This window comes from Python bivittatus, unplaced genomic scaffold (assembly GCF_059951505.1).
Source record: "Python bivittatus isolate LINGU-HERP-01145 unplaced genomic scaffold, Pbiv_v1 ctg000060_np1212, whole genome shotgun sequence".
Classification (NCBI taxonomy): Eukaryota; Metazoa; Chordata; class Lepidosauria; order Squamata; family Pythonidae; genus Python; species Python bivittatus.
The window spans coordinates 1572941-1598095 of NW_028277044.1; the positions used below are offsets into that span (position 1 = coordinate 1572941).

At 43.2% G+C, this 25155-nt stretch overlaps 1 protein-coding gene across 2 annotated transcripts in view; it reads right to left on the reverse strand.

The window, feature by feature from the left end:
* Positions 1–25155, reverse strand: part of GPC6 (glypican 6) — an 812403-nt gene that overhangs the window by 206499 nt on the left and 580749 nt on the right. For both annotated transcript variants that reach the window (XM_088136457.1, XM_088136458.1), the window contains exon 4: positions 4974–5139. In XM_088136457.1, the coding sequence (XP_087992583.1) occupies positions 4974–5139 (166 nt within the window). The remainder of the gene's footprint in view (positions 1–4973; positions 5140–25155) is intronic.

A 25155-nucleotide genomic window follows, 5' to 3' on the forward strand; every position in this document is an offset into this window, starting at 1 on the left:
TTTCCCTAAGCCCAATTAATGCGCACTCCCCCGCTTGTGCCTAGTTTCCAACACAAGCTTCAGAAGTGACATTCTGACTGATTATTCATAGCTCAGTAGTGCTGTACAATCTTCATTTTAGTTCAGCTTGTGCTGTATGAGGAAATTACATAGAAACTTTATTATTAGAAGGAGCTTGACAGCTTTCTGACAGAAATAGATTGTCTACAGTTTTGAAAATGTTTTACAAAGTTGCTAGTAGTCCTGGAAAATATGATGAAACAACATTTAATTCCCCAAATAGCTGGACAATATGATAATAATCACAGTCTTTACTCTAATAGCATGTAATGTCTCCCTTGAATTAACCTTCTGGTGACCACATGGACATGTGGATGTTCCTTTGGAACAATAGGAAATTAGTTTGTTTTTGTCTTTTTCTATATTTTTAAACTTTCCACTCTGTCCTGATACTTCCTGGTCATCCATGTCCTTTTTGATCCTATTTAACCTTTTCAAGATTAACCAAGTTTGGTTAGGAGAATTTTATATCCTTCCAGAGTTCTAAGACAATGTTACCCCTATTGACAATATTTTCATGCTGCCTTCCATCTTATGACTCTGGGAAGATACACAAAATGCAAAATCCCAATGCATTAGAAAATAAAAGGGTGTAGCAGCATCAATGTATAGCAATAAAAGGCAGAAAATACATAAAATAGCCCACCAGGGTATTTCCTGTGTACTAATGAATATGCAGAAATAGTTTCATCTTTAAGAATGAATAGCTGCTATAAGGAGGACTATTGAAATCACTGTAATGCTCAGTGGACCAAGGAATACTCTAGTCCAGTGTTTCTCAACCTCTATAACTTGAAGATGTGCGGACTTCAACTTCTAGAATTTCCCAGCCAGCCATGCTGGCTGGGAAATTCTGGGAGTTGAAGTCCACACATCTTCAAGTTGCTGAGGTCAAGAAACACTGCTCTATTCTAAAGCCAATTTTCATTTCTATGTTAGTAGAACCAATTTACAACCTCTTCCTGAAACTCAGAATCATCTATGTTGGACCGGAAACATATGCTGCAGTTGTGGCATTCAACCTCAAATTATTGGCCCTTATCCTGTCAATAATCAATCCATACATTGGTACAAACCTATGTAGCCTCACATGATTGGCACAGTATGGAGAAAATCTTCAAATAACTGCAACTGGTTCCTTTATACAGATGTTAAAAGGGAACATATCTTGCTTATTAACATAAAAGAATTTTTTGATTTAACCAATTGGTCTACTTATAATTCATATTATTTTCCATATAAAAGGATAAAGAACTACAGGAAAAAAAAACAAACCCTCCCTTAATACGTTGCCAAATGTGTAGATCACCATGGTATTTATCTGGACAAGCCAGAAGCACTGCCAATCATAACATCCAAATAAAATATTTGCCTGACTTGCATATGTATGACATCCAGCCTGAGTTTATACTTCTGAAAAGACTGGAACAAATGTCTAGAAATAATCATTTTTAGGATTGCTGAAGGAGGTCTAATAGACACATTGCTGTACCCACTTGTTTCTTTGTCTCAAGGTCAGTGGCGGTTGTACAGGATTGGCCAGTCTGAAACTTTGTCAGATTTGACCGTAGGCATCCATTCATTCCAGGGCCTCCATCCTAGTGAGTTCTAGTTGATTTACAGGTATTAGAATAACAATAATAAATAATACACTATATGGAATAATTAAAACTACAATTACAAATATGCAGGAGCCTGTGACTCTGTAGTCAGCCCCAAAGGCTTTCTGGAAAAGTCAGGTTTTTACCAGCCTCTGGAAGGCCATGAAAATGGGGACCATCCTTGCCTCAGGAGACAGGCTGTTCCAAAGGAGGAACACCCACTGTCAGGTTCCCTCTCATTGCACTTCCAGTAGGTGAGGACTCCTAGACACACTCTGGCCATCCAGACTGGATGGGCAGAATCTATATGGAAAAGGTGGTACCACAGATCCCCAGGCTCTGAGGCATGGCCATTTGGAAACACACTGGCAACCAGTGCAGTTCCCACAGCACTGATGTAACATGGCGGTACTACGTCTGGCTAGTAAGCACATGGGCTGCTGCATTCTGGGCCAGTGCAAGTTTCCCAGTAGTTCCCAAGAGCTGTTTGTAACCATCAGACCTGGATTGAGCCTCTTAATTGGTCCCTCCTTGCTACAGAGACAGGTTGTTTCAGTTAATCCTTCAGTCACGAGAAAATGATCTGTGCACGAGAAGAGGTTGATGGAGATGTCCCCTGAACCGAATCCTATCTCATCTGCTCCAAGTACAGGGTAATGTGTGGGCAGCAATGTGTGGGCCAATGATATCCTGCGACAAACCCATGGTTCTCATGGTGATCGTGAACTCCCTAGCTGCTTTGGAACTCAGAGGAGTACTTCAGGGCATGTGTCAGCCTGTGAGGTAGACCAGATCAGGAAATGGATTCCACAGGAAGATTAGAGCTCTACTTTATTGAAATAGGCTATAATAACAGAATCTTATAAGCCTGATTGTGCTTTACAGGTAGTCCTTGCTTAACAATGGTAATTGGGACCGGAATTTCTATCACTAAGCGATGTGGTTATAAACTGCGATGTCACGTGATTGCATAGCTTAGTGATGGCAATCCTGGCATTCCCTGTTGTCATCATTAAACGATGATCATGGGTTGTTAAGCGAGGACCTCATGTGATTGTGACTTGTGACACCCTGCCAGCTTCCAACAAGCAAAGTCAACGGGGAAGCTGGCAGGAAGTTGCAAGTGCCAGGAGGCTCGTAAGCAGGCCAGCGGGCAGGTGAGTGCAACTGGGAGGAGGGGGTGGCTGCTATGGTGCAGTAAGAGTGCGGCCAGGGAGGGGGTGGGTGCTGCAGAGGGCGGGAGGCACATGGGAAAGCAGTGGGAATGGGAGCAACTTACAGGAGCAACTTGCGACCTTCTCTGCTGGCTTCCCCATTGACTTTGCTTGTTGGAAGCTGGCAGGGAAGGTCGGAAATGGTGATCCTGTGACCGCATGATGCTGCAACTGTCATGTGAGCCAAGTGTGAGATTGCGATCACGTGACCACAGGGATGCTGGAATGGCCAGAACTTCGAGGGCTGGACATAAGTAGCATTGTTCAGCACCACTGTAAATTTGAACAGTCACTGGATGAGTGGTTGTTAAACAAGGGCTACCTATACCTCCTCTCCCTCTTATGTATATTAGAGTGAATCAGGGAAGAGCTTGCCTGAGTCTCTTCCAAATACTGTTGTTTTTCCCAGGACTTAAGGAAAGTTTTAGCTATCTTTGCTTACATAATGGTTCTTGCCTACTTCCCTCAAGGTCATATCCCTGACTCTCTGTGGCAGTGTGAACATTAGATCTGTTTGCAACTCTTTAAAGCAACTCAGCCTTTTCCTGGAATGTTGTGGCAGCAACTACATTCTCACTTCTATACTGTATGCTCTGAAGCATGATTTTGGAGCTGAATCCAAAGGACTTCACAGACCTAACATATACCCTTTCCAGGTTATAACAGTTACTTAATAGGGACTCTCATCACCTCATCAAGTGGATGGAATCTGTGCAACTGTGGAACCTGATAGATTAAGTTTCCCTCTACAGTTGTGCTTCAGGGAGCACAACTGATCTGAAAATCCTTGAATTACTGGAGTTCAAAACGGTGCATCTGGGGATAACTGAGAATGTAAAGGACTTGTGTACATTCCTGATGGAGTTCAGTAATGGATGACCTAAAGACCAAATAACTATATGCATGTTTTTTTAAAAAATCCTCATTGTAAATATTATTTTTTTTTCTTATAAGTATTCTCCATGTTTCCTCACTGTGCCTTCTCTCACCTCTTTTTCCAGCCCTCAATATATTTTCAATGATTCCTAAATATGTACAGTCATTCTCAGTTTTTTGTAGACTAAACCAATTCTCCTGTGCTTTTTTTTTTTTTGGTCAAAATAAAGGTGACAAGTATTTTTCTGCCTTTTTCGGGGGGGGGGGGGTTCCCTTCTGCTGTATTGCTTATTGTATATGTATTTCATTCCAAGGTACTGGAAAAAGGAAAAAAAAGATTAGACAGACACTTCAAGAGAATTAATTTTTATTTGTGTCCTTGAGAGGGAGTGGAAAAACTAATCAAAACTGCTCAGCCATTTAAGATTTATTTAGAAAGGAAAACTGTTTCACAAGTAGGGTTTTTTTTTTAATGTGTCAGGAGTAGATGCACGTAGTCAGATGAGGGGTGTGCACATTCATATCAACTCCTTTTCTTCCTTTTTTAATCGTTTGTCATATTGTGATTACTTTCTGTGACTTTGCAGTTGAGCCATTTCTTAGACTTCCTGGACTATTGGTAAATTTCATATCTTTTGGGACACCCTTCCAAATTGTGTGAGGTACAGCAGACCACACAACTGTCTGGAAATGGAATGGAATCCCTTCTTCTTGTTGTCCAGAAGGAATAAATCTGGAATATTTTAACATTTGCCTTAGAAGATTTTGCTGGTCAAATGGCTTTTCCCTATTTCCAATCACAGTGGATTTAGGCAAAGAAGGGACCAAGGACTATGCAGTCTTTATTCTTGCATCTGGCAGCTGAACATGAAACTTTAATGTGAAATGCACAGAATTTAGTCTTTGTCACTGTCTTCCTCCCCTCCCTCCACCCTGTCCCTCTGTCTCCTACTGAATCAGAAATGCAGCCTACATTTTTGAGCATGTTTTACACCAACAAGGTGGAATTTTGCTTACGGACTTCAACATCCCACAAAGAGAGATTTCATGAAAATAGCTCCCAGGTGGAGCTACAGAAACTTTGATCAAAGCTTGTGAATGACAACTGAATAAAGGCATTCTGTCAACATGTCCTATTTTCAATCTGGCAAATGCTGGTTTGAACTTGTCATAAAGTTTTACAGATTACTTTCCCCTCCTCCCTCTTTCACCCCACTCTTACCTATGAAGAGATTCCATTCTGTATCCAAATCCGCCTGGTTTGCAAGGCAGCCCTTCATTACATTGAGACAGTAGTTACTGCAAGGTTTCACAGTGGGAAGTCCCCGGCAATAAGGGCAGTACAACATCTTCATTAATGCACGGATACACCCTGGGGTGGGGCTGACCTGCAGGGTTGACAGGTAGGAGAAAGAAAAAAGTGGCATCAGTTTCCTATCTGTACTTTGGGCCTGGATAATTTTTTTTTTTTTAAACTCATTTCTCAGGTAGTATTGCCACAACTAACCAGTTCTTCATGGCAAGACCTTCATCTTTAATAATATTTTCTTGTGAAACCAATGTTTTCCTGCCATTACCTAAACTAGCATAGACCTCCACCCCATTGGTGTCTACAATATTTACAGGCTGGTATCATGAGTCAAAAAATACTGTGTGATTTTGCTATTATTATTATTATTATTATTATTATTATTATTATTATTATTATTATTATACTTTTGTCCATCAATGTTGAGATTCAACTTGGCATGCACCAGCTTTCTGCACTAAGGGGCAACAGATGTAGAGATGGTTAGCCAAGAGAAGGTTAGCAGTTATCTCCTTTCCTTGTCAAATAGACTTCCTTCACACGCTTCTACACCACATGTCTCCTATTAGTCTCCCTGACATTCTCAGGCCTTCCATCATTTCCTTACTTTCTCAGTTCAATCTTCTTTTCTCTTCTGTCCCTAACCTGTGCAGTTCAGCTACTTAGCTGGCTCACTCTCTCTCCATAAGTAAGTAGACAGACTTAAGTAACTCAGGCTTTTCCATCACCAGGTTATTTTCTAAATAAATCTTATCTTCATTTTCCTTTCACATCAATGCCAGCCTCAAGAATACTTTCTTATAAAAGTTAACCTCCTAACTCTAATTTTCTAGTTTTCCAGCTATTTTCCACACGTTCTTTCTACCATGCAAAGCTATGTATTATCCAACCATTAACACACCTTGCGGACAGAAAAGACTGTACTGCTTGCATTTCTGCTTGCTATGCAACTGGTAGATAGTTTTTGTCAACGAAAGAGACAACATGCCTGGCCTCAACCCATCCTCATCCACACCTTGGAAATGCAATCTCTGTGGCTTGAACAAAGGAAGCTACGCTGCCCTCCAGTATCCCTGACTTAGGAGAGCCTAAAGTCACCTTTCTCCTCTTCACCTTTGAAGCTCAGACAATCATATGAATGAGTGTTACGCTGTGTTATTAACTATGTTGGGTTTTACAATCTGATGGATGTCTTTGAAGAGGAAAAAAGCAGAGATATAGCCTTGTTGGGCTTATTAAATGTGGTGTCTATATTTGTGCTTCGAAGCTCCATGAAGAAATCAGTCAGAATCCCTTTTCTGGCAATATCAACTTATTTTGTTTTGTGTTTGCTGGCCTATACAATCACCCTTTCAGCTCCACATGGTCTGTGTGTTTCTTTGATAAATTATCTTAGCAGAAACCTGCTGACTATTTTGCAAATATTAGAAAAAGTACATGCCGTTTGGCAAATAATGATCTTCTAGAGAAAAAGAAAGAAAATGTTGCTATCACTTCTTTCTGTTTAAATTACATTTGAATTACATCACATTAAATCACATCACTGCTTGTCAAAATATTATTTTTTCCCATTGACAACTGCTTATCTCAGTTTGTTACTTATACTTTTGTTTTTGAATTTGCACAGCAACTTATTACTTTTGGTTTCTCCCCCCCGCTCCACTGGAAAATAGCTAGGAAATTACCTAGATTCTGTTGTTTAAACTTCAAACTTCTAAATGTGTATTTCACTTCTGAAATCCCTGAGAAAGCTTTGGTCTTCACAATTTTCAGCAGTCTTTACTGATCCCCACTTGGTGTCTCAGTTTAATGAAGGTTGACATTTTCTGCATGTTGTTCCACTAGATGAGTCTTTCAAGGTAAGACTGGTATGGGGGCTCCAAACTCAAGTTACTTAATCTGTTCTTTGATTGTTACAATCAGAGGTTGGCCATCTAATGCACGATCAAAAGAGTTCCTTCTTGAACTAGTGTAATGATGTGACATCCATGTTTCCACACCCCTGTTAATTGCATTTATATTTTTATTTTACACTTGGGGAAATAAATAGGTCTAAAAATGTCACATGTGAAGCAACCAAATTTTGATTAAGTCTTATGAACTGGTTACCTATAAGTTTTCCTCTCTTGCAGGACAATGAAGCAAATTAACCAAGTATTGGTGTGGGCAGCACAACTGTGTTTATGACGTTCTTCTGTCAATATACTGGTAACCAGCTGTCTTATTGTATGTTGTGGTTGCATAATGCTTAATACTACATCATCCAAGTAGTGTTTTAATTTATATTCCTCTCCTTGATTCTTAATGCCTGATATTTGTTTATCTTTTCAAAACTTATTTGCTCATACTTCTAAAATGATCACAAATAATAAAGGAGAAAGTGGACATCCTTTTCTGGTTACTTTTATTGATTGAAAAATTTAAAGAAAGTTTCCCACTGGCTTTGACATTTGCTGTTTGCTGTTGATATATGCTTTTAACCCAAGGTGTAAATTCTTCTCCAGGATTTATTTTATTCAATACAGCAAGTAGAAATGGCTATCCCAAATTGTCAAATGCTTTTTCTCCATCCTCCAAAATTATTGCTGCTCCCTCCCTTTTTTTAATTGATATATTCTATTGCATTTATTATAAGACTTGATGTTCCTCTTGGGAATATAACCTGTTTGATCCATAGGTATTATATTCATAATAAATGTATTATATTCAGAACATACTTCTTTAAGCATTCAGCTAATAATGTAGTAAACATTTTATCATCAACATTCAATTGGTCTATATGATTTTGGTATCTCCAGACTGTTCCCTTCTGATGAAAACAATTAAAGGATTTGGTGAATTCTCAGTATATAAAATGGACATACATAAAACAAAGATATAAGTGAGACACTTATCCCAAGAAAAAGAAAGTTTTGTCCATAAGGAGTCAGGTTGCTAGTCAACAAAAGACCTTGTGAAATATTTTGGACAGTGTTTGTTAGGCAGTAAATAATTAGACATAATTATGGAAAGAAATTTAAAAAATGTAGAAAGGTGAAAAAAATCAAAACTTTCCTGGTTAGGATCAATTGTGAATATTAAAATGAATATATTACCTAAGATAGATAGATTTCAATTTGCGCCAACCTTAATCCAGGAAAAAAATTGCAAGATTGGCAAAATTAGTTAACAAAATTTGGAAAGGTAAAAAACCTAGAGTAAAATTAAAAAAAAAAAATGAGATTCAAAAGATAGAGGTGGACTCTCAAATCTTAAATTGTGCTACTGTGTAAACTGTTTGTCATGGATAGCCGAGTGGATAAAATCCCTGAATAGCAGAATGTGAATGTTAGAAGGTGCCAGTTTAGCCAATGGATTTTATAGGTATTTATGGTATCAGGACACAAAAGAAGATAAAAACTCTAAAGGACACATTATAAGAGAGAGCATGATACGAATATGGAATTCCACAAAAGCAACAGTAAGTACAGCAATCTTGCCTTTATTTTCACCCTCAAATGCCTTTTATTCTGGAGACAATTATTGTAAGAAAATGTAATTACATATGGTGCATCCAGGCTCTAGAAACAGACTAAAGGCATAGCAAAAATTATTTGGCGAAGCCAAAATTTTACTAAGGATGATGTATTTACAGATTGCTGGAAGAACAGAAAGCGACCTCAAGAAAGAAGGAGGCTTTTTTAAGACAAATGACAGGATTTGAAACACTTACACAGAACCAAGACCATCTATTTGGATTATGTACAAATTACTATTTCAATATGACTTGGAGACAGAACCAGTAAAAGGCTGTATGATAAAGTGGATGCAAAATTTTAAAGAAGCAATTACATTACAACAATGGGAGGACTTATGGAAAAATTCAGTAAAATTTATCCCAAGCTGTAATTTAGCAGAAAGTTGGTAGAAAATATTTTACAGATGGTACATAACTCCATTCATAATTGCAAAAATAGATAAATGATATAATAATAAATGTTGGAAATGCTGTGATATAGAAGGAACATTTTATCATATGTCATGGTCATGTAAAAAAAAAATCAAAAGTACTGTAAAGAAATGCACAGCATTATTCAAAAAAGTTTAAAAACAAAGTTTGAATTGAAATTTTAGATTTTTCTACTAGGCATCTGTCCAGAACAAATCAATTAAAAAAATAATATTAAGATAGATGCTAACAGCTGTGAGGACAAATTTGGTCCAACATTAGAAAAGAGATACTTTGTCAACAATATCAGACCAGGCAACAAAAGTTGGGGAATACACAGCAATGACAAAATTAACAGTTAATACCCAGTGTAGAAACTGATTAGATTTAAGTAAGAATGGTTTCCCCCATACATTACATATCACACAACAAGGCAAACTCAGGGTTTGGTTTTTAAGGGAGAAATGTTTGATGTAAAGATAGTAAGCAGAAGCAATTTTAATTTTTATAAATAGTTTGATGTAATCACAAGTTGGATATAATGGGAGGGAATCTAAAACTTAATATTGTTTCTTAACTGATTATTTTTAGTATTTATTTTTTCATTTTTTCTTTTTTATAACATTTTAGATAGCAATAAATAGTGGTGACATTAATATAAATATTAATGTTTAGTGAGTTATAATTATTTTCAGGATGATAATCTAATTTTATATATTCAGTTATTTAATCAATGAAATAATGAATTTTAAATTTTATGACAATTGTACATTCTCTGTTTATTTATATTTTATTTTCCATCCACTATGTCCTTTCTCACTTCTTCTTTTTTATGTAGTTACTACATTAAATGTTTTAAAATAAAAAAGTAATAAATAAATAAATATATATAAATTAAAAAATACTATGTCAACCATGATTATTGTGCAGGCAATCTAACAAGTGATTTCCTTTGTCTTCCTTGCTCTTTTCTTTCCATCCAGCACTTGTCATCTCACTTGTGGTTTCATATCTCACATGTGCATTACATGTATGGAGTGGACAGCTATATTTAACAATAATAATAATTCAGAACAAATCCTGCCACTTCAGAAAATACCATATTAAACAATGATTAAAGCAGTCTTAAAATCCTGCAGTGAGACATTTGTACAAACACTATGCACTTCGCAAACTGTAAGAAATTCTGGGTGACAACTAGTGCTGGTTTAATGTGAGCAAGAAAGCAGGATAAGCTCCCAGTTTAAAGGGTTTTAGGAAAATGTGTTTATTCTGATTTCAGGTTCAGAGAAAGCAACAGGGGGAAAGGTCAAGGTGGAAGCTTTTCTCCATCTTCTGTTCATCTGAAGAACATGGAGATGGAGAGAACCATTCTTGTGATGTCCACATGTCTTCCAGAAGATGACAAGAACTACAGATGCCATGAGGCAAGTCTAGGAAGGAAAGGTCTAGGGGCAAACCTGTCCATCCTTCATCTGACTATGGAAGAACAGGAATTCTTGTATCACACCCACAAAATGCTTGGAGTGAACAACAGAAGCAAGAAGTCTGACATAGAAGAAAGCAAAGTAGAGAGAGTGAAGAAATAGAGAAAGATGATTTAAAAGAACAAAACCATCAAGAAGAGCTCTTGGGGCTTCAGAATAGATGGCAGAGCCTCGCCATAGTTGATATTTGTGGACCTTTGGGCAAAGAGCAGCTGCCCCAAGCCTCAGGAACTGAGGAAGGGGCTCAGGGACTTTATGGGCTCTGCAAAGGGAAGGATTCCTACCTCTGTCTGAAGAGGAGGAACAATGGTGATCAGATGGGGCCAGAAGCAGGGATTTGTCTGCCAAGTGAAATGTGCTCCCTCCCAATTCAAATGTCAAATGTTATTGATGTAGCAGTTCTGCCTTAGCAAGCTAAGTTTTAAAAATGAAATCAAAATATCAACAAAACAAAACAAGATAGAAATATATGCCTACCAGAGATTATGTTTCCAAGCACCAGCAGGAATGATTCCCCCAATCCCCCCAGAAACAGCAGCAAACCAAGCAAAAATGTCTTTAGGGCCAAGAACATTATCTTTAGTAGATGACAAAAGAAAAATGATTCTACAATGACCTGACCAACACATTTTGTTCTGCAAAAGAACTGACCTACATTTTTCCCAGATCCTTGCAGAAATAGGGCAGTAAAGCAAATAGTGAGGGAGATCATTGGGCACATTTTCCCATATAGAAATTGGGTAAATTATAGGGAATATTTTGAACCTGCCTTTAAGAACTACCAGTGGCATCAACTGCATTCACAACAGAGCTAAAATACTTGTCAGTTAAAAATTCCGAATTGATAAATATTTTTCACAGTACTGGGAATGTTTAATTAAGGGAAACCATGTCGATACCTTATTACTTGCTAAGGCACTATTATGTGATGGGGTTGCACAATGATAAAGAGTTCATTTCATTAGTTAAGCTGCTGGCCTAGAAACTGGGAGATGTTGAGTTCTAGGCCTCCCTTTAGCCTGGAAGCCAGCTGGGGAACTTTGGGGCACTCCTTCTCTCTCAGCCCAACCCACCTCACGGGTTGTTGTTGTGGGGAAAATAGGAGGCAGGAGTATTGGGTATGTTCGCTGCCTTGTGTTATATATAAAAAGGTGGGATAACAATAACCAATCATTTCAGACAAGTTGTGATCAATAAAGAATGCATCCAAATAGTAAGAAAATTGTTAATGACAAAATTGAATGGTGGAAATACCATCAAAGCCATCAATACCAGGGCCATACTTGTTATACGATATGATGCTGGAACTATTAACTGGACACAAGCTGAACAGGACAGTTTGGACCAAAAAACAAGAAAACTCATGACTCTGCATTACATCTCCATAGTGATATTGACAGATTGTACCTGCCCTGCAGAAATGGAGACAGAGGTTTACTTCAAGTCAAACAAACTGTTGAAGATGAAAAGCCTGCATTGGCTGATTATGTAAAAGTCAAGATCAAGCACTGACGCAAGTTAAAAATTGGAATTTCTGAATGTAGAGGAAACAAAATGTGAATATCAAAATAAGGTAATAAAAACATGAACAGAATGCTGGCAAGGAAAAGCATTACATAATCAATTTCTACAAAAGATTGAGGGTAGAGTGAATAAAAGTAAAGCCTGGCAATGGCTTATAACTGGAACGTTAAAAAAAGAAACTGAAAGCTTGATTTTGGCTGCTCAAGAGCAACCTATTTGAACAAATGCAATCAAGGGCCAGAACTGAAAAACCATCAAAATAATTCAAAGTGCAGATTGTGCAAAGAAGCAGAAGAAACAGTAGTTCATATAATCAGCTCATGCAAGAAGATTGCACAAGCTGACTATAAACAATGACATAACACAGTCGCCAAAATGATTCACTAGAACATTTGTAAAACTTATCATTTGCCAATAATGAAAAATTGGTGGGAACATATAGTTGAAAGAATAGTCAAAATATGCAGGATGAAATACTGTGGGATTCCTGAATACAAACTGATATAGTTTTGGCAAATAACACACCAGATTTAACTGTGGTTGAAAAGAAGAAAGTGTGGATAATTGATGTGACAATACCAGGGGATAGTACAACAGAAGACAAAGAACTGGAGAAGGTCATAAAGTATCAAGATCTGAAAATCGAAGTTGAAAGATTATGGCATAAACTAGCAGTATTGGTCCCAGTGGTTATCGGCACACTGGGTGCCATACCAAATAACCTTGGATGGTACTTAGAAAATGTGCGCATTGACAAAATTTCCATCTGTCAATTACCAAGGGCCACACTGCTTGGATCTGCACATCTACTATGCCGATACATTACAACATCCTAGGTTCTTGGGCAGAACTCAGTGTGAATGAAGGCCAACCCCAGCTAAAGAACTGGCAGCTGGGATTTCATCTTGTGTATACAATAATAATTTCCATTGGTTCTGAATGATTGAATAACAAAACTGTGATGTTTACTATTATTTCAAAATAAAGGGGAGGGAGAACCCTTCATTTTTTATACATCAGATTCTGCATCAACCCCTTCTGTGCAGATTTCTTTAGCTTAGGACTAAAAAAATGGTAGTGTAGAAGGCGAGAATGCCCAAACTCACCATTTTCTGAACCTGCACCACAGACTCTAAAACTTTCTGAATTATGTAATTGTAGTATAATTTCTAGCCACCTTATCAAAAACTATATGAAAAAAAGGCACTGCAGTTCAGCTCCAAAAATGTCCCTCCATTCCCTCCTGTGAACAGAAATCCACCATCCTTCTCCACTTCCTCTTGCAGGAAGTGACCGTTTAGCAAGGCAGATTTTCAGTACATTATTAGTTAAAGAATTTTGACCAACTTCATAGTTTGATGAAATTGTACCCAGTACTGTACAGATATTTTAAACTCTTAAAAGTATTTCTACAAGTTCTAGTTTCAGTTTGAGGTTTAGTTCAGTCAAAGTGATCTCCAGTTGTGAATTGTTTTAAGGAGTCTATGTATAATTTCTGATATAAATGAGTTGGTGTTCTACTGAACTCAGCTGAACTATTACACTATACTTCCGAGTAGATGTGCTTCTTCATCACCTTTAAGAAAAAAATGTCCAAAGTTCTGAATAAGCTAATGATAAGCAAAATAATTAAGGTAGGAGAATGACAGATAATGAAGTGGTTGGTCCAAGTTTTAGGAAATTACTGAAACAGAGTGCAAATTGGCAACCATAAGAGAATTTAATTATGTACTTAATTAAAATAGGATTGGCCAAATGTTGATAAGACAACATAGTAACAGAAAGGTATACAGACTTCATCTGTAAAAATGTAAGATATTGAGTAAAAAGGGGTATTTTTAAATGTGCTGTGAACTCAGACAAGAAATACTAACATAACTTCCCCAATTTTTAATTAAAATCGTGTGCTAATGATTCTGTGAGATGTAAATCTTGGGCCCATATTTCTTATCTCACCAATGTCGGTCTGTACGTGCATGTATATATATATATAAACCACTTATCACAGAACTAAGTAATGCAAGATCTTTCTACTTCATAAACAAAATACCTTTCTTTGAATAATCTCCATGCAATACCAGCTTTGAACTTGTCTGTAATGAGACAGAAGCATCTTAGATGGTCACTTAAAATAAACCCCAAACCAGTATTCTGAGAAGAATGACAAATTGTTCTAATATCTGCAAGGCCTCTTGTAGTTCCTTGATGAAAGGAACACTGCATCAGATTGACAGTTGCGTTCTGCCAAAATTAAGGTAGCCTTTCATATGTTAAGTAGGTTATAATCACACATATTGTAGGACCCACAGTGGGCCTCAAGACTGAGGAAGGACAACTTGCTCTCTTCTCTCATGGTAGGTTTCATAGTAATTCTGTCTCTCTTAAATGAGGCCAGAGGAGATTTCTAGTTAATTTTTTTTTATCAGGGAGCAATATACACACTATTGTCTTTCCCCAGTGACTTCATCTCTGGAAACTTCCCTTTGATTTAGACATTGTCTTCTAATGTAGCCAGAGAAGGTGTCCTGAAAGATAAAATCTCAATCTCAATCTCAATCTTATTTATGGCCAAAAGGCCCCAAAGCAAGTTACAAATATAATCTGAACTTGGCATTAGATAAAACAGTTTAACAAATAAGATATTTAATAAATGTTACATAATGCACTAAAACCCCCAACTCATTGATTTGTTACTAAAAACCTTGTTTTTATAGCCCTAATTAAAAATCTGGCTATTGTCACTGTAATTTTAGGATTTCCATCTGCAAGTAAAATTTTTACACACACAGAAGTATCTCTTCCTGGCTGGGATTTCAAAATACTCCAGATAACTCCCTGCCGAAGACTCTTATAAAATGCACTGAAGATGTTACCTAGACTGGTAATGAAATATATGCAAGAAAACAACCAAGCTCAGAGAATCCCAAGGACTCCACACTCTTATAAAATTCGCAATACAAAAAAATGCGATCCACCGTTTCAAGATCAGTACCATTACAGAGACAGAATCTTTGAGAGATGGGGATTTTTTTGAAATCTATCATATAGCATATTTGATGGCAGCACATTTAATCTGGCCTTTGAAAAGGCTATTCTGTATTTACTTAAATATAAGCTATTCAGATATTTAGGGTGTTGAAAAGTATATCTGTGGTTAATTCCAAAAGTTACAGCTGAACACGAAATTTTGGCCTTAGCCATTAATTCCTGTACTAAATTATCCCATAGTCTTTGTTTGATACAATGAAATGCTGATGACATACCCCTGGAAAATAAATAATCAGGATCAATGCCAATCTGACTTATCTTTTGAGTCACCTGTTTAAACCACAAATCTACAAAGGATCCATTTGGGATTTCCAGAAGCAACCCTTCCTTGTTTTTAAAAACATATACAGTATTTGCAACCAAAACTTAATAGTGCTTAACCAAGTCTTTGTTTCCGAGGGGCATTGCCCAGTTTCCAAGATAATAAAGTCACACATCCTTGAAATGGTACATCTTACCCCAGATCTCTTTTGAAGCAGATGGTCTGGATACACGGGAGTCTGCAGGAGAAAGTGGAAAGGTGGCCTTCCTGATCTGCTGATGAAAGCCATTGTATTGGTGGCAAAGCTAATCTGATGCAAGTTATAGTTTCCAACCTGAAATATTCAAATACAGTATTTGGATGGTACTGGTAATCTGGATCTTTTCTGATACGGCTGGTGCAGATCATGTGCTATTTTTATGCTATAAGGAAACATTCCCCCATGCATTGTTGCAGCAATGGCAACAGACAACATATTTGCAATAATATGTGATGGCTTCTGAAGGGCAGTTTATGATCTCTCTTCTTGAAATAAAAATGTGCCAATAGGTTTTATAAGAGAAACCAAGAGCACTCATATACTAGAATGAAGAAATCTTTTGAAAAGACAAATAAGATAAATGAGAATGTATTGTTATATTACAAAAACAATTCTTTATCACACAATATCTGTACACAATAAATGTTCACATTACATGTACAGTATATGTAAAGAAAGTAATCTGTCTGAAGTGGCATGTGTTCCTTATCAGTGAATAGGAGAAGCCCAAATAATATAGTAAGAAATAAAACAGAAAAAATAGAAGCAAGAATTAGCTACAGAGTGAGGTTTACTACTGGGAAAAATAAATAAAGGACTGTAGATGGTTTATATATTTCATTATTGTATGCAAATGAAGTTTCTGTTGTTTCATTAAAAGTCTTAGATTAATTTATAAAAAAGAAATTCTTTAGATCTCACTATGTTGGATAATTTCTAATTTGCCATTCTTGTGTAAGGTTCTAGAGGTAGTCACATCTCAGCTCATAGATTCTTGAGTGAGATAGAGTATTAAGATCTATTTCAGCTAGCATTAGACTTTGCCACCTTTGAAGGTGGGAGCTGAAATATATCCCTGTTCTGCTGGACCTCTCAGTGACATTTTATACCATCAATCGTAGCATTGGTCTTGCATGAGTTTACAATGATTTTACAAGTTTCCAGTCCTTCCTCAAAGGCTGAATTCAGAAGATTATGTTGGAACACCCATGTCCAACCTCTGGATCACTGGTTTATCATGTTCCTGAGGATTGGATCTTCTGTCACTTGAACCAGCTATATCAACCTTCTGAAAGAGACTTTTAAGGGATTTGGAGTATACTGTCACCAACAAATAAGCTCTATTTCTGTTGCTCATCTAAATATCTGATCCAAGACAAGCTATTGATGGCAGTAACGGGAATAGATGAGAGCTAACTGAAACTTAACTTAGAGGGGCTCCTTGACTAAAAGTATACAAACCAGTTTCAACCTGCTTGGGAAGGGCAGTGTTTCTGCTGAAGAATAAAGTCTGCAATCCAATGCTATTTCTGGTTTCAGTTTTTCATCTGAAAAGCTTCAACCAGGCATACTCTTATTCAGCTTAAGGTGATGCCCTAACTAACATAAGTTCCTGATGACAAGATGCCCACATACCTGCAGGGATGCATGCTTTATGTATGTATGTATGTATGTATGTATGTATGTATGTATGTATGTATTTATTTATTTATTTATTTATTTATTTATTTATTTATATTAGAGTATTACAATATATTCTTCTTGCAGCTAACTTTGAAGAAGTCTTGGCAACTGCAGTGGATCCAGAAAGTTGCAGTGAGAAAGTTGACAGGTACTCATAGGCAAAGGTACATCATTGATTCTACAAGGATGACACTGTGCTTGTTCTGGACACAATTTGAAGTGTTGGCCTGAAAGTTCTAAATGGTTTAGCCTTGCAATATGAACCTTCCCACAATTGGTGGAAACATAAAGTCCTCTCAGCAGCCATATTAGCATCCTGTTTAACCAATTGGATAAGACCCATTTTTTCCCCAGACCATTTCAATTTTACTGTTGAAAAATGTTATATGCTGTATCAGCTTACTTTTATAAATAATATTTTTGTATTACTTTTGTGTGTGTGTGTGTGTTTCTTTCTTTTAGGAAGTTTTAATTTGTACTTGTTTTAACGGTTACTTGTAGCCCTGACAGATGTAAATATTAGAAAGACTATATAGTATTAGTGGAAGCCAGTATGGCATAGTGCTTAAGGCACCAGGCTAGAAACCGGGAGACTGGGAGTTCTAGTCCCACCTTAGGCATGAAGCCGGCTGGATGACTTTGGGCCAGTCACTCTCTCTCAGCCCTAGGAAGGAGGCAATGGCAAACCACTTCTGAAATTTTGCCAAGAAAACTGCAGGGACTAGTCCAGGCAGTCACTAGGAGTCAACACTGACTCGAGGGCGTGCACACACACACACACACACACACACACACAAAATATTAGAAAGCACTACGTTTGCATTATATGAATGAGGAAATAGTAGCCACAATTCATCTAAAGTTAGTGTAATTAAAATTTTTCATCTGATTTCCAGTTCTGTGGGAGCAAGTATCACTGATCTGAATTAGTAGACATGTTTAGGATTGCTCTGTAAAATAAGGCACAGGGAAACAAAGACTACAATCCTATGTATGGAAATTCAATTGAATTCAGTGAAATTTTACTTTTGAATGTCTGTATGCATGACTGAGCTGTAAAGATCAAATGAAAACAAACTAAATAATGGTTGTGTTCACACAACACACTCAACTTGGTTAGTGAATTAACCCATTTAATGGGTTTTTACAATGTACTGCACCCTAATTTAATCAAACAGGCTGGGTTTGTCCCAAATGCTAAGACTGAAAAAAAAAGCCCCAAGGTTATGACTAAGTTTAGTATGCTGTATGTGTGAGATTTGCCCCGTTCGACAGAGAAACTCTCGTGACACGTGTGGTTCACAAAGAAGATTTACTCATGCGTAACGTAGTAGTCACAAGCAAAGCCAGGACTGGCTTGGTACAATTGCATCACTTGTTATATTCCCCCCTTCCCGCGCTTTTTCCCGCCTCGTGATCGCGTTGCGGCTGTGGGCTATTAGGCCCCCCAATGTCCCCCCTGATCGTTCATGATGGCAGGGTCGGTCAGAGTCCATTGTCCTTGATTGCCAGTCCCCCTCCGGCTGGGTTGGTCCCTCCCTGCTACGTGCAGACCCGCGGGTTCTGTGCTGCGTTGCGATCTTGTTTCGCTGCCCTGCGGCCCCGTTCCTTGCTTGCTCGCGCCGTTATCAGTTCATAGTTAAAAGCTTCCGCTGCGGTTTTCCTGTTTAGCTGGCCGCAGGTGGCTCGTTAATTAGCGGCGCTTTCGGTTCCTCTTTTCCCCGCTAGCTACCGCCGGTGGATTCCGCGTGGTCTGGTTGCGAGCTTCCCTGCAACCCCGTGCTTCCCTGAAGCCTCGTGCTGACCGAACCTGACATGCCGCCCCCCTGACGACAACTCCCCCCCCTCGGTCCTATTTCGGCTTCCCGGGGTATTTGCTGTAAAAGTCCCGCACTAGGTCCGGCGCCCTTATGTGGGTTTTACTCACCCATTCGCTGTGGGACTTGGGGAAATGTTTCCATTGCACTAGGAGCTGGGTCTGCCCCTTGTGCCTCCGGGCGTCCAGTATCCGGTTGATTTCGAAATGCTGCTCCCCCGACCATGATGGGTGGTGGTACTCCCTCCGCCTTGTGCCAGGCGTTCCCCGGCTGGTGCAACTTTAGCAGGCTGCAATGGAACACCGGGTGGATCTTCCCGAGGCTTTTCGGGAGCGTCAGCCTGACGGTCACCGGATTGATGACCTCCGAAATGGGGAACGGCCCCACAAACCTCGGGCTGAGTTTTTTCGATGCCTGGTGCATCTTTAGGTTTTTGGTTGACAGATACACCTGGTCCCCCACTTTCCACTTTTCCTCGGGGAGCCTCTTGCGGTCCGCGTGCTTCTTGTAGTCGGCTTTGGCTCTTTGCAATGCCGCGTGCGCCGCTCGCCGGGTCTCGTCGATTTGGGCGAACCAGGCGTCCAGGGAGTTGATCTGGGATTCCGGCTGAGGCAGCTCCGGCATGGGGACGAAATCTCTCCCGGTGGCTACTTTGAACGGAGAGAACCCGGTGCTCTTGTGGACGGCGTTGTTGTATGCCACCTCCGCGAATGGTAGTAGCTCCGCCCAATCGTCCTGTTGGTGCCCCACGTAGCAGCGCAGGTACTGTTCGAGCCCCCGTTCAGGCGTTCCGTGGCTCCGTCCGTCTGCGGGTGCGCCGCGGAGGATAGGGCTTGTTTCGTCCCCACCCGCTTCAGGAACTCCCGCCAGAACCGCGCGATGAAGTTGCCGCCCCGATCGCTGACGATATGTCGAGGTGCGCCGTGGAGTCGGTAGACATGTTGCACGAACAGTCTCGCCAGCCCCTCGGCCGTGGGGACTCGCCGGCATGCTACAAAGTGCGCTTGTTTGGAGAATAAGTCCGTGACCACCCAAATGGCGGTCTTCCCCTTACTCTCCGGGAGCTCCACTATGAAGTACATGGCGACCTCTTGCCAAGGGCCGTCGGGTTCCGCTACCGGCTGGAGTAGGCCTCTAGGTTTGCCTTTGGCTCCTTTCGCTGTTGCGCACACCGGGCAACCCCCCGAGTACGCCTCCACGTCCTTCCGGAGCGTGGGCCACCAAAACTGCCGCCGGATTAAGTGGAGTGTCTTTACGAAGCCGTAATGCCCCGCGCTCCGGCTGTTGTGGGCTCTCTCCATGACCTCCCGTCGGCAACCCTCGGGCACGTACAGCTTTCCTTCGTGCCACCACAACCCCTCTTGGCCGGTTAGCGCCTCTCGGTTCTGCTTGAGCCAATCGTCCCGCTCCGCCGCCTCCGCGAACCCTTGCCTTACTTCAGACGCCGCGTCCCGTCGCTCCCCCTTGGTCTGGCTTCGGGTCACCGCCTTTGCAGCCAGCCTGCTGGCGGGGATGACGGAGTCCACGATCTCCTCCCGTAGGCTGGCGTGTTGGGGCATGCGAGACAGTCCATCCGCTAAGAAGTTGCGCTTCCCGGGGATGTGTTTCAGTGTGAACCTGAACCTCCCGAAGTATTGGGACCACCGTGCCTGTTTGGGGGATAGCTTACGCGGGGTCTTCAGGGCCTCGAGGTTCTTATGGTCCGTCCACACCTCGATCGGTTCAGTTGCCCCCTCCAGTAGATGCCTCCACGTGGCCAGCGCCCACTTGACCGCGTACGCCTCTTTCTCCCACACCATCCACCTCCTCTCCGTCTCGGTGAATTTGCGGGAGGCGTAGGCGCACGGGTGGATGGCCCCCTCCGGGCTGGGTTGGAGCAGGACTGCTCCCGTTGCCACGTCTGATGCATCCACTTGGATTATAAACCGCCGGTCTGGGTCGGGATGGCGCAGGATCGGCTCCGTGGTGAACCGCTGTTTTAGTTCCTCAAACGCCCCCTGGCATTCTGCAGTCCACGCGAGTGCCATGCTGGGCTTGGGGGGTTTCCCAGTGCCCTTGGTTTTTAGCAGGTCGGTTAGGGGAAGGGCGATTTGGGCGAAGTTCGGGATGAACTGACGATAGAAGTTCGCAAACCCTAGGAAGCTTTGGAGTTGCCTCCGGGTTCGCGGCGCTTCCCAGCCCAGGACATCCCTTACTTTCGCCGGGTCCATCTCAATTCCCCGGCTGGATATTCGGTAGCCGAGGTAGTCTAGTTGCTCTCGATGGAACTCGCATTTCGAGAGCTTTGCGTACAGCTGTGCCTTCAGCAGTCTCTGGAGCACCGTGCGCACCAGGCTCACGTGCTCCGCCAGGGTCTCGGTGTAGATGAGGATGTCGTCCAGGTAGACCAGGACGCCCCGGTAGAGTAGGTCGTGCAGCACCTCATTTATTAGCTGCATAAATACCCCCGGGGCCCCTTTTAATCCGAACGGCATCACGGAAAACTGGTAGCTTCCGAGCGGGGTGTTGAACGCCGTCTTCCACTCATCTTTTGCGCGGATCCTAACTCTGAAGTAGGCTTCGCGCAAGTCCAGTTTTGTGAACACCCTCCCCTTCGACAGATGCGACATCAAGTCCTTCATCGGGGGAGGGGGTATTTGTACTCCGTGCTGATTGCGTTCAGCCCCCGGTAGTCTACGCACATACGGAGCGAGCCGTCCTTCTTCTCCCGGAATAACACCGGGGCCGCTAATGGTGACTTCGCGGGTTGGATGAATCCCCGCGCTAGGTTCTTGTCTATGAACTCGCGCAGGGCCCCCATCTCCCTCCTCGACAGGGAGTACATTTTCGGCTTAGGCAGGGTCGCTCCTGGCTCTAGCTCGATGGCGCAATCACTGGGCCGGTGTGGTGGGAGCTGGTCGGACTCCTTCTCCCCGAACGCTGCCGCCAGGTCTCGATACTGCCTCGGGATTCCGCCGCCCGCCGGGGTTCCCCGGGTCCGGCCCTCGCTTTGCGGTCGCCTCGCCAGTCGCCGCTGCCTCCCCTCGCCTCGGGATCATGGCGGGTCTCCGGGGTCCCGGCGCTGCTGCTGCTGCTGTTGCCGCCCGGGTCTCGGGCCCCATCTGCTCTCGCCCCGTCTCCCGGTGTCCCGGACCCTCCGCTTGTCCGCCGGTGGTTGCGGCTGCCTCCGTCTCCACGGCTCGGTCCCCTCTGCTCTCGCCCCTCGCCGGTCTGTCGACCCCGAACCGCACTGCCTCCGCCGTCCAGTCGACTCGTGGGTTCCGCCGCCGCAGCCACGCCAAGCCGAGTACCACCGCGTAGTCGGCCACCGGGACCACCACGAACCTCAGTTCTTCCCGGTGACTCCCGATCGTCATCTGGACCGGCTCGGTGTAATACTGAGCTGGCCCCCCCCCTGCCAGCGTGCCATCTAACTGGCTGAATGAAATGGGCTCCCGGAGGCGCCTCAGCTGTAGCCCGAGCCCCGAGACCACCGCTGGGTGCATCAAGCAGTGGGTGCAGCCCGAGTCCAGTAGCGCCCGTAGCTGCGCCTCCCCTCCGGATCTCACCCCCGGACGTGTATCCTCACCCGGACCGGTGGGCAGTCCTCGTCTCCTATTGGGTCCGCGCGCCTCGACTCCCTGCTCGCACTGGGACGCCGTTCAGTGCGAGCGCGCCTCGTTTCCCGCCGGCTCCGAGTCCTCTCCGGAGGATGCTGTCTCCGGGGTCGACCACCCCCGCGTCCTTTCTCGGTCACCGCCGCCACTGCCCCCTTCCGCGGTCGGTCACCGGTCCTTTTCCCGTTCGCACGCGGGGTTTTGACTTCGGGCCGTGGTGGGGCGCCTTCCCGCTCCGTCGGGCACTGCGCCGCTCGGTGGCCTCTGCCTCCGCATCGGAAGCACAGATTCGGGGCTCTGGTCGCCTCTCGCCTCCCGGTGGACTGCCGTCGACCGCTCCGTCTCTCCTCGGGGGTCCTCTCCCTCGGCCGGTCCCTCGCCTGGTCCCGTCGTCTTGTGCTCTGTTGGATCTGCCGCCACGCCGATTCCGCCGTTCCGGCCAGCCAGATCCACTCCTTCACTGTGGACGGGTCGTCCCGCCCCAGTGCCCGTTCCAGGATCTCTGGGTTGAGTCCCCTCTTAAAATACTTCACCTTCAGGGACTCCGGCCAGTCCGCGAGCTTCTCGGCCAACCTCCGGAACTCCAGGGCATATTCCGATACCGATTTGCCCCGCTGTCTGAACTGTAGGATGTCGTCCTCCGCCCGCTTGGCGCTCAATGTGTCCTCGAATCTGTCCCGGAGCGCCTGCATGAAGTCCGGGAAACTCCGTAGTTCCGCCGCGTTGGCATCGTACAGCCCGATCACCCAGCTGGCTGCTTGGCCATCTAGCAGCTCGGCCACGTAGGATACCCTGTCCTCGTCTCTAGCGAATAGGTGACCACCCCTCTGCATGAACCCCCTGACGTGCGTCAGAAAGTGCGGCAGCTGTTCGGGGTCCCCTGAGAACTTCCCAGTGATACCTCGAAGTCTCAGGGCGTCTGCCGCCCGTTGGTCCTCCGACTGGGGCGCCGTGGCTGGTGCCGGCGGGGGTGTCGGACCGCCCCCCCTGTCGCTCGCCTCCTCGTTCACCGCCGGTGGCCCCACTCTCTGTAGTAGGGTCTGGAGCATCGCCTCCACGGCGTCTAGGCGTCGCTCGACTCTCTCCTCTAGTCGGGCGAATTTCTCGCTCCACTCACGGTTCCGGAACCCCGAACCCCGAACCCCGGGTCATCGTAACGCCTGAATCGTCTGGTCCTTGGTTCACGCCCATCGACCACCGCTCGGATGGAGTGCGCCCGGCCCTGGCCGCTGCCCCGTCGCTCCCGGGCGGCTCCGACCGCCCTTCCGCGAGCCTGGATCCCTCGCGCTCCAGCTGACCCACGGATTCCTCGTCGCTGGTCATGCCTGTATTGAGAAAGAAAACGCTCCTCGGTGGTACCGGGTAGCGCTGGCGGTGAGTCCTGGCTTTATGTGAGATTTGCCCCGTTCGACAGAGAAACTCTCGTGACACGTGTGGTTCACAAAGAAGATTTACTCATGCGTAACGTAGTAGTCACAAGCAAAGCCAGGACTGGCTTGGTACAATTGCATCACTTGTTATATTCCCCCCTTCCCGCGCTTTTTCCCGCCTTGTGATCGCGTTGCGGCTGTGGGCTATTAGGCCCCCCAATGTCCCCCCTGATCGTTCATGATGGCAGGGTCGGTCAGAGTCCATTGTCCTTGATTGCCAGTCCCCCTCCGGCTGGGTTGGTCCCTCCCTGCTACGTGCAGACCCGCGGGTTCTGTGCTGCGTTGCGATCTTGTTTCGCTGCCCTGCGGCCCCGTTCCTTGCTTGCTCGCGCCGTTATCAGTTCATAGTTAAAAGCTTCCGCTGCGGTTTTCCTGTTTAGCTGGCCGCAGGTGGCTCGTTAATTAGCGGCGCTTTCGGTTCCTCTTTTCCCCGCTAGCTACCGCCGGTGGATTCCGCGTGGTCTGGTTGCGAGCTTCCCTGCAACCCCGTGCTTCCCTGAAGCCTCGTGCTGACCGAACCTGACAGTATGAACACAGCCATTAAATCCCATTACTTGGATTTATTGTGGAGTAGACAAGGTTAGAATTCCACTATATGATTCTAGTTCATACTGGGAAAGCAGATTCACTGTTAAGTTGTCAGAGATTTACTTAGGATTGCACTGCGTTGCCTACCAACCCCAAAGACTTAATGTCTGCAATGTCCACTTGCGAAAGGTAAAAGGGACTGTGTCCCTTTTCCCACATGAAGTGAGAGGAAAGCATTTGTGTGTATTTTCCTTGTATATCTCTTCTTCTTGTGTGCAAATTACTTTGGGATGAAGGAACTCTGGATGGGAATTCCAACTGAATCTTGTTTTTGATTTAATATGGCTGTATTGTGCTGAGATAGCACTGGGATTACTTTCTTTTTTATTACCGGGTGCTTTTAAAAAAAGGATTATGTACTGAATGTCATTGGCATGAAAAATATAACTAACCTGATCAAATATTTACTGTAACACATGATTGAGTATGGCATGGGGTGATGAGTGAAATTGGTGATAGTCAACCTTTGGGTTGCTAAGAAATGCATTTCAGCTGCTAGTTTCTTGGCATCCTGGAAGATATGAAATAGTCATATCTTAATACTCAGTTGCCTTTGCCACAAAGTTAATGAAGGGGACAGTTCAAACAGAAGGACATGCATTTTTTTTTTCATTTGTTTCACATAGCCTCATCATGAGCTGCATATAACAGATATTTTTCATAAATTTAGGTCAGCACCCTTTAATGCACAA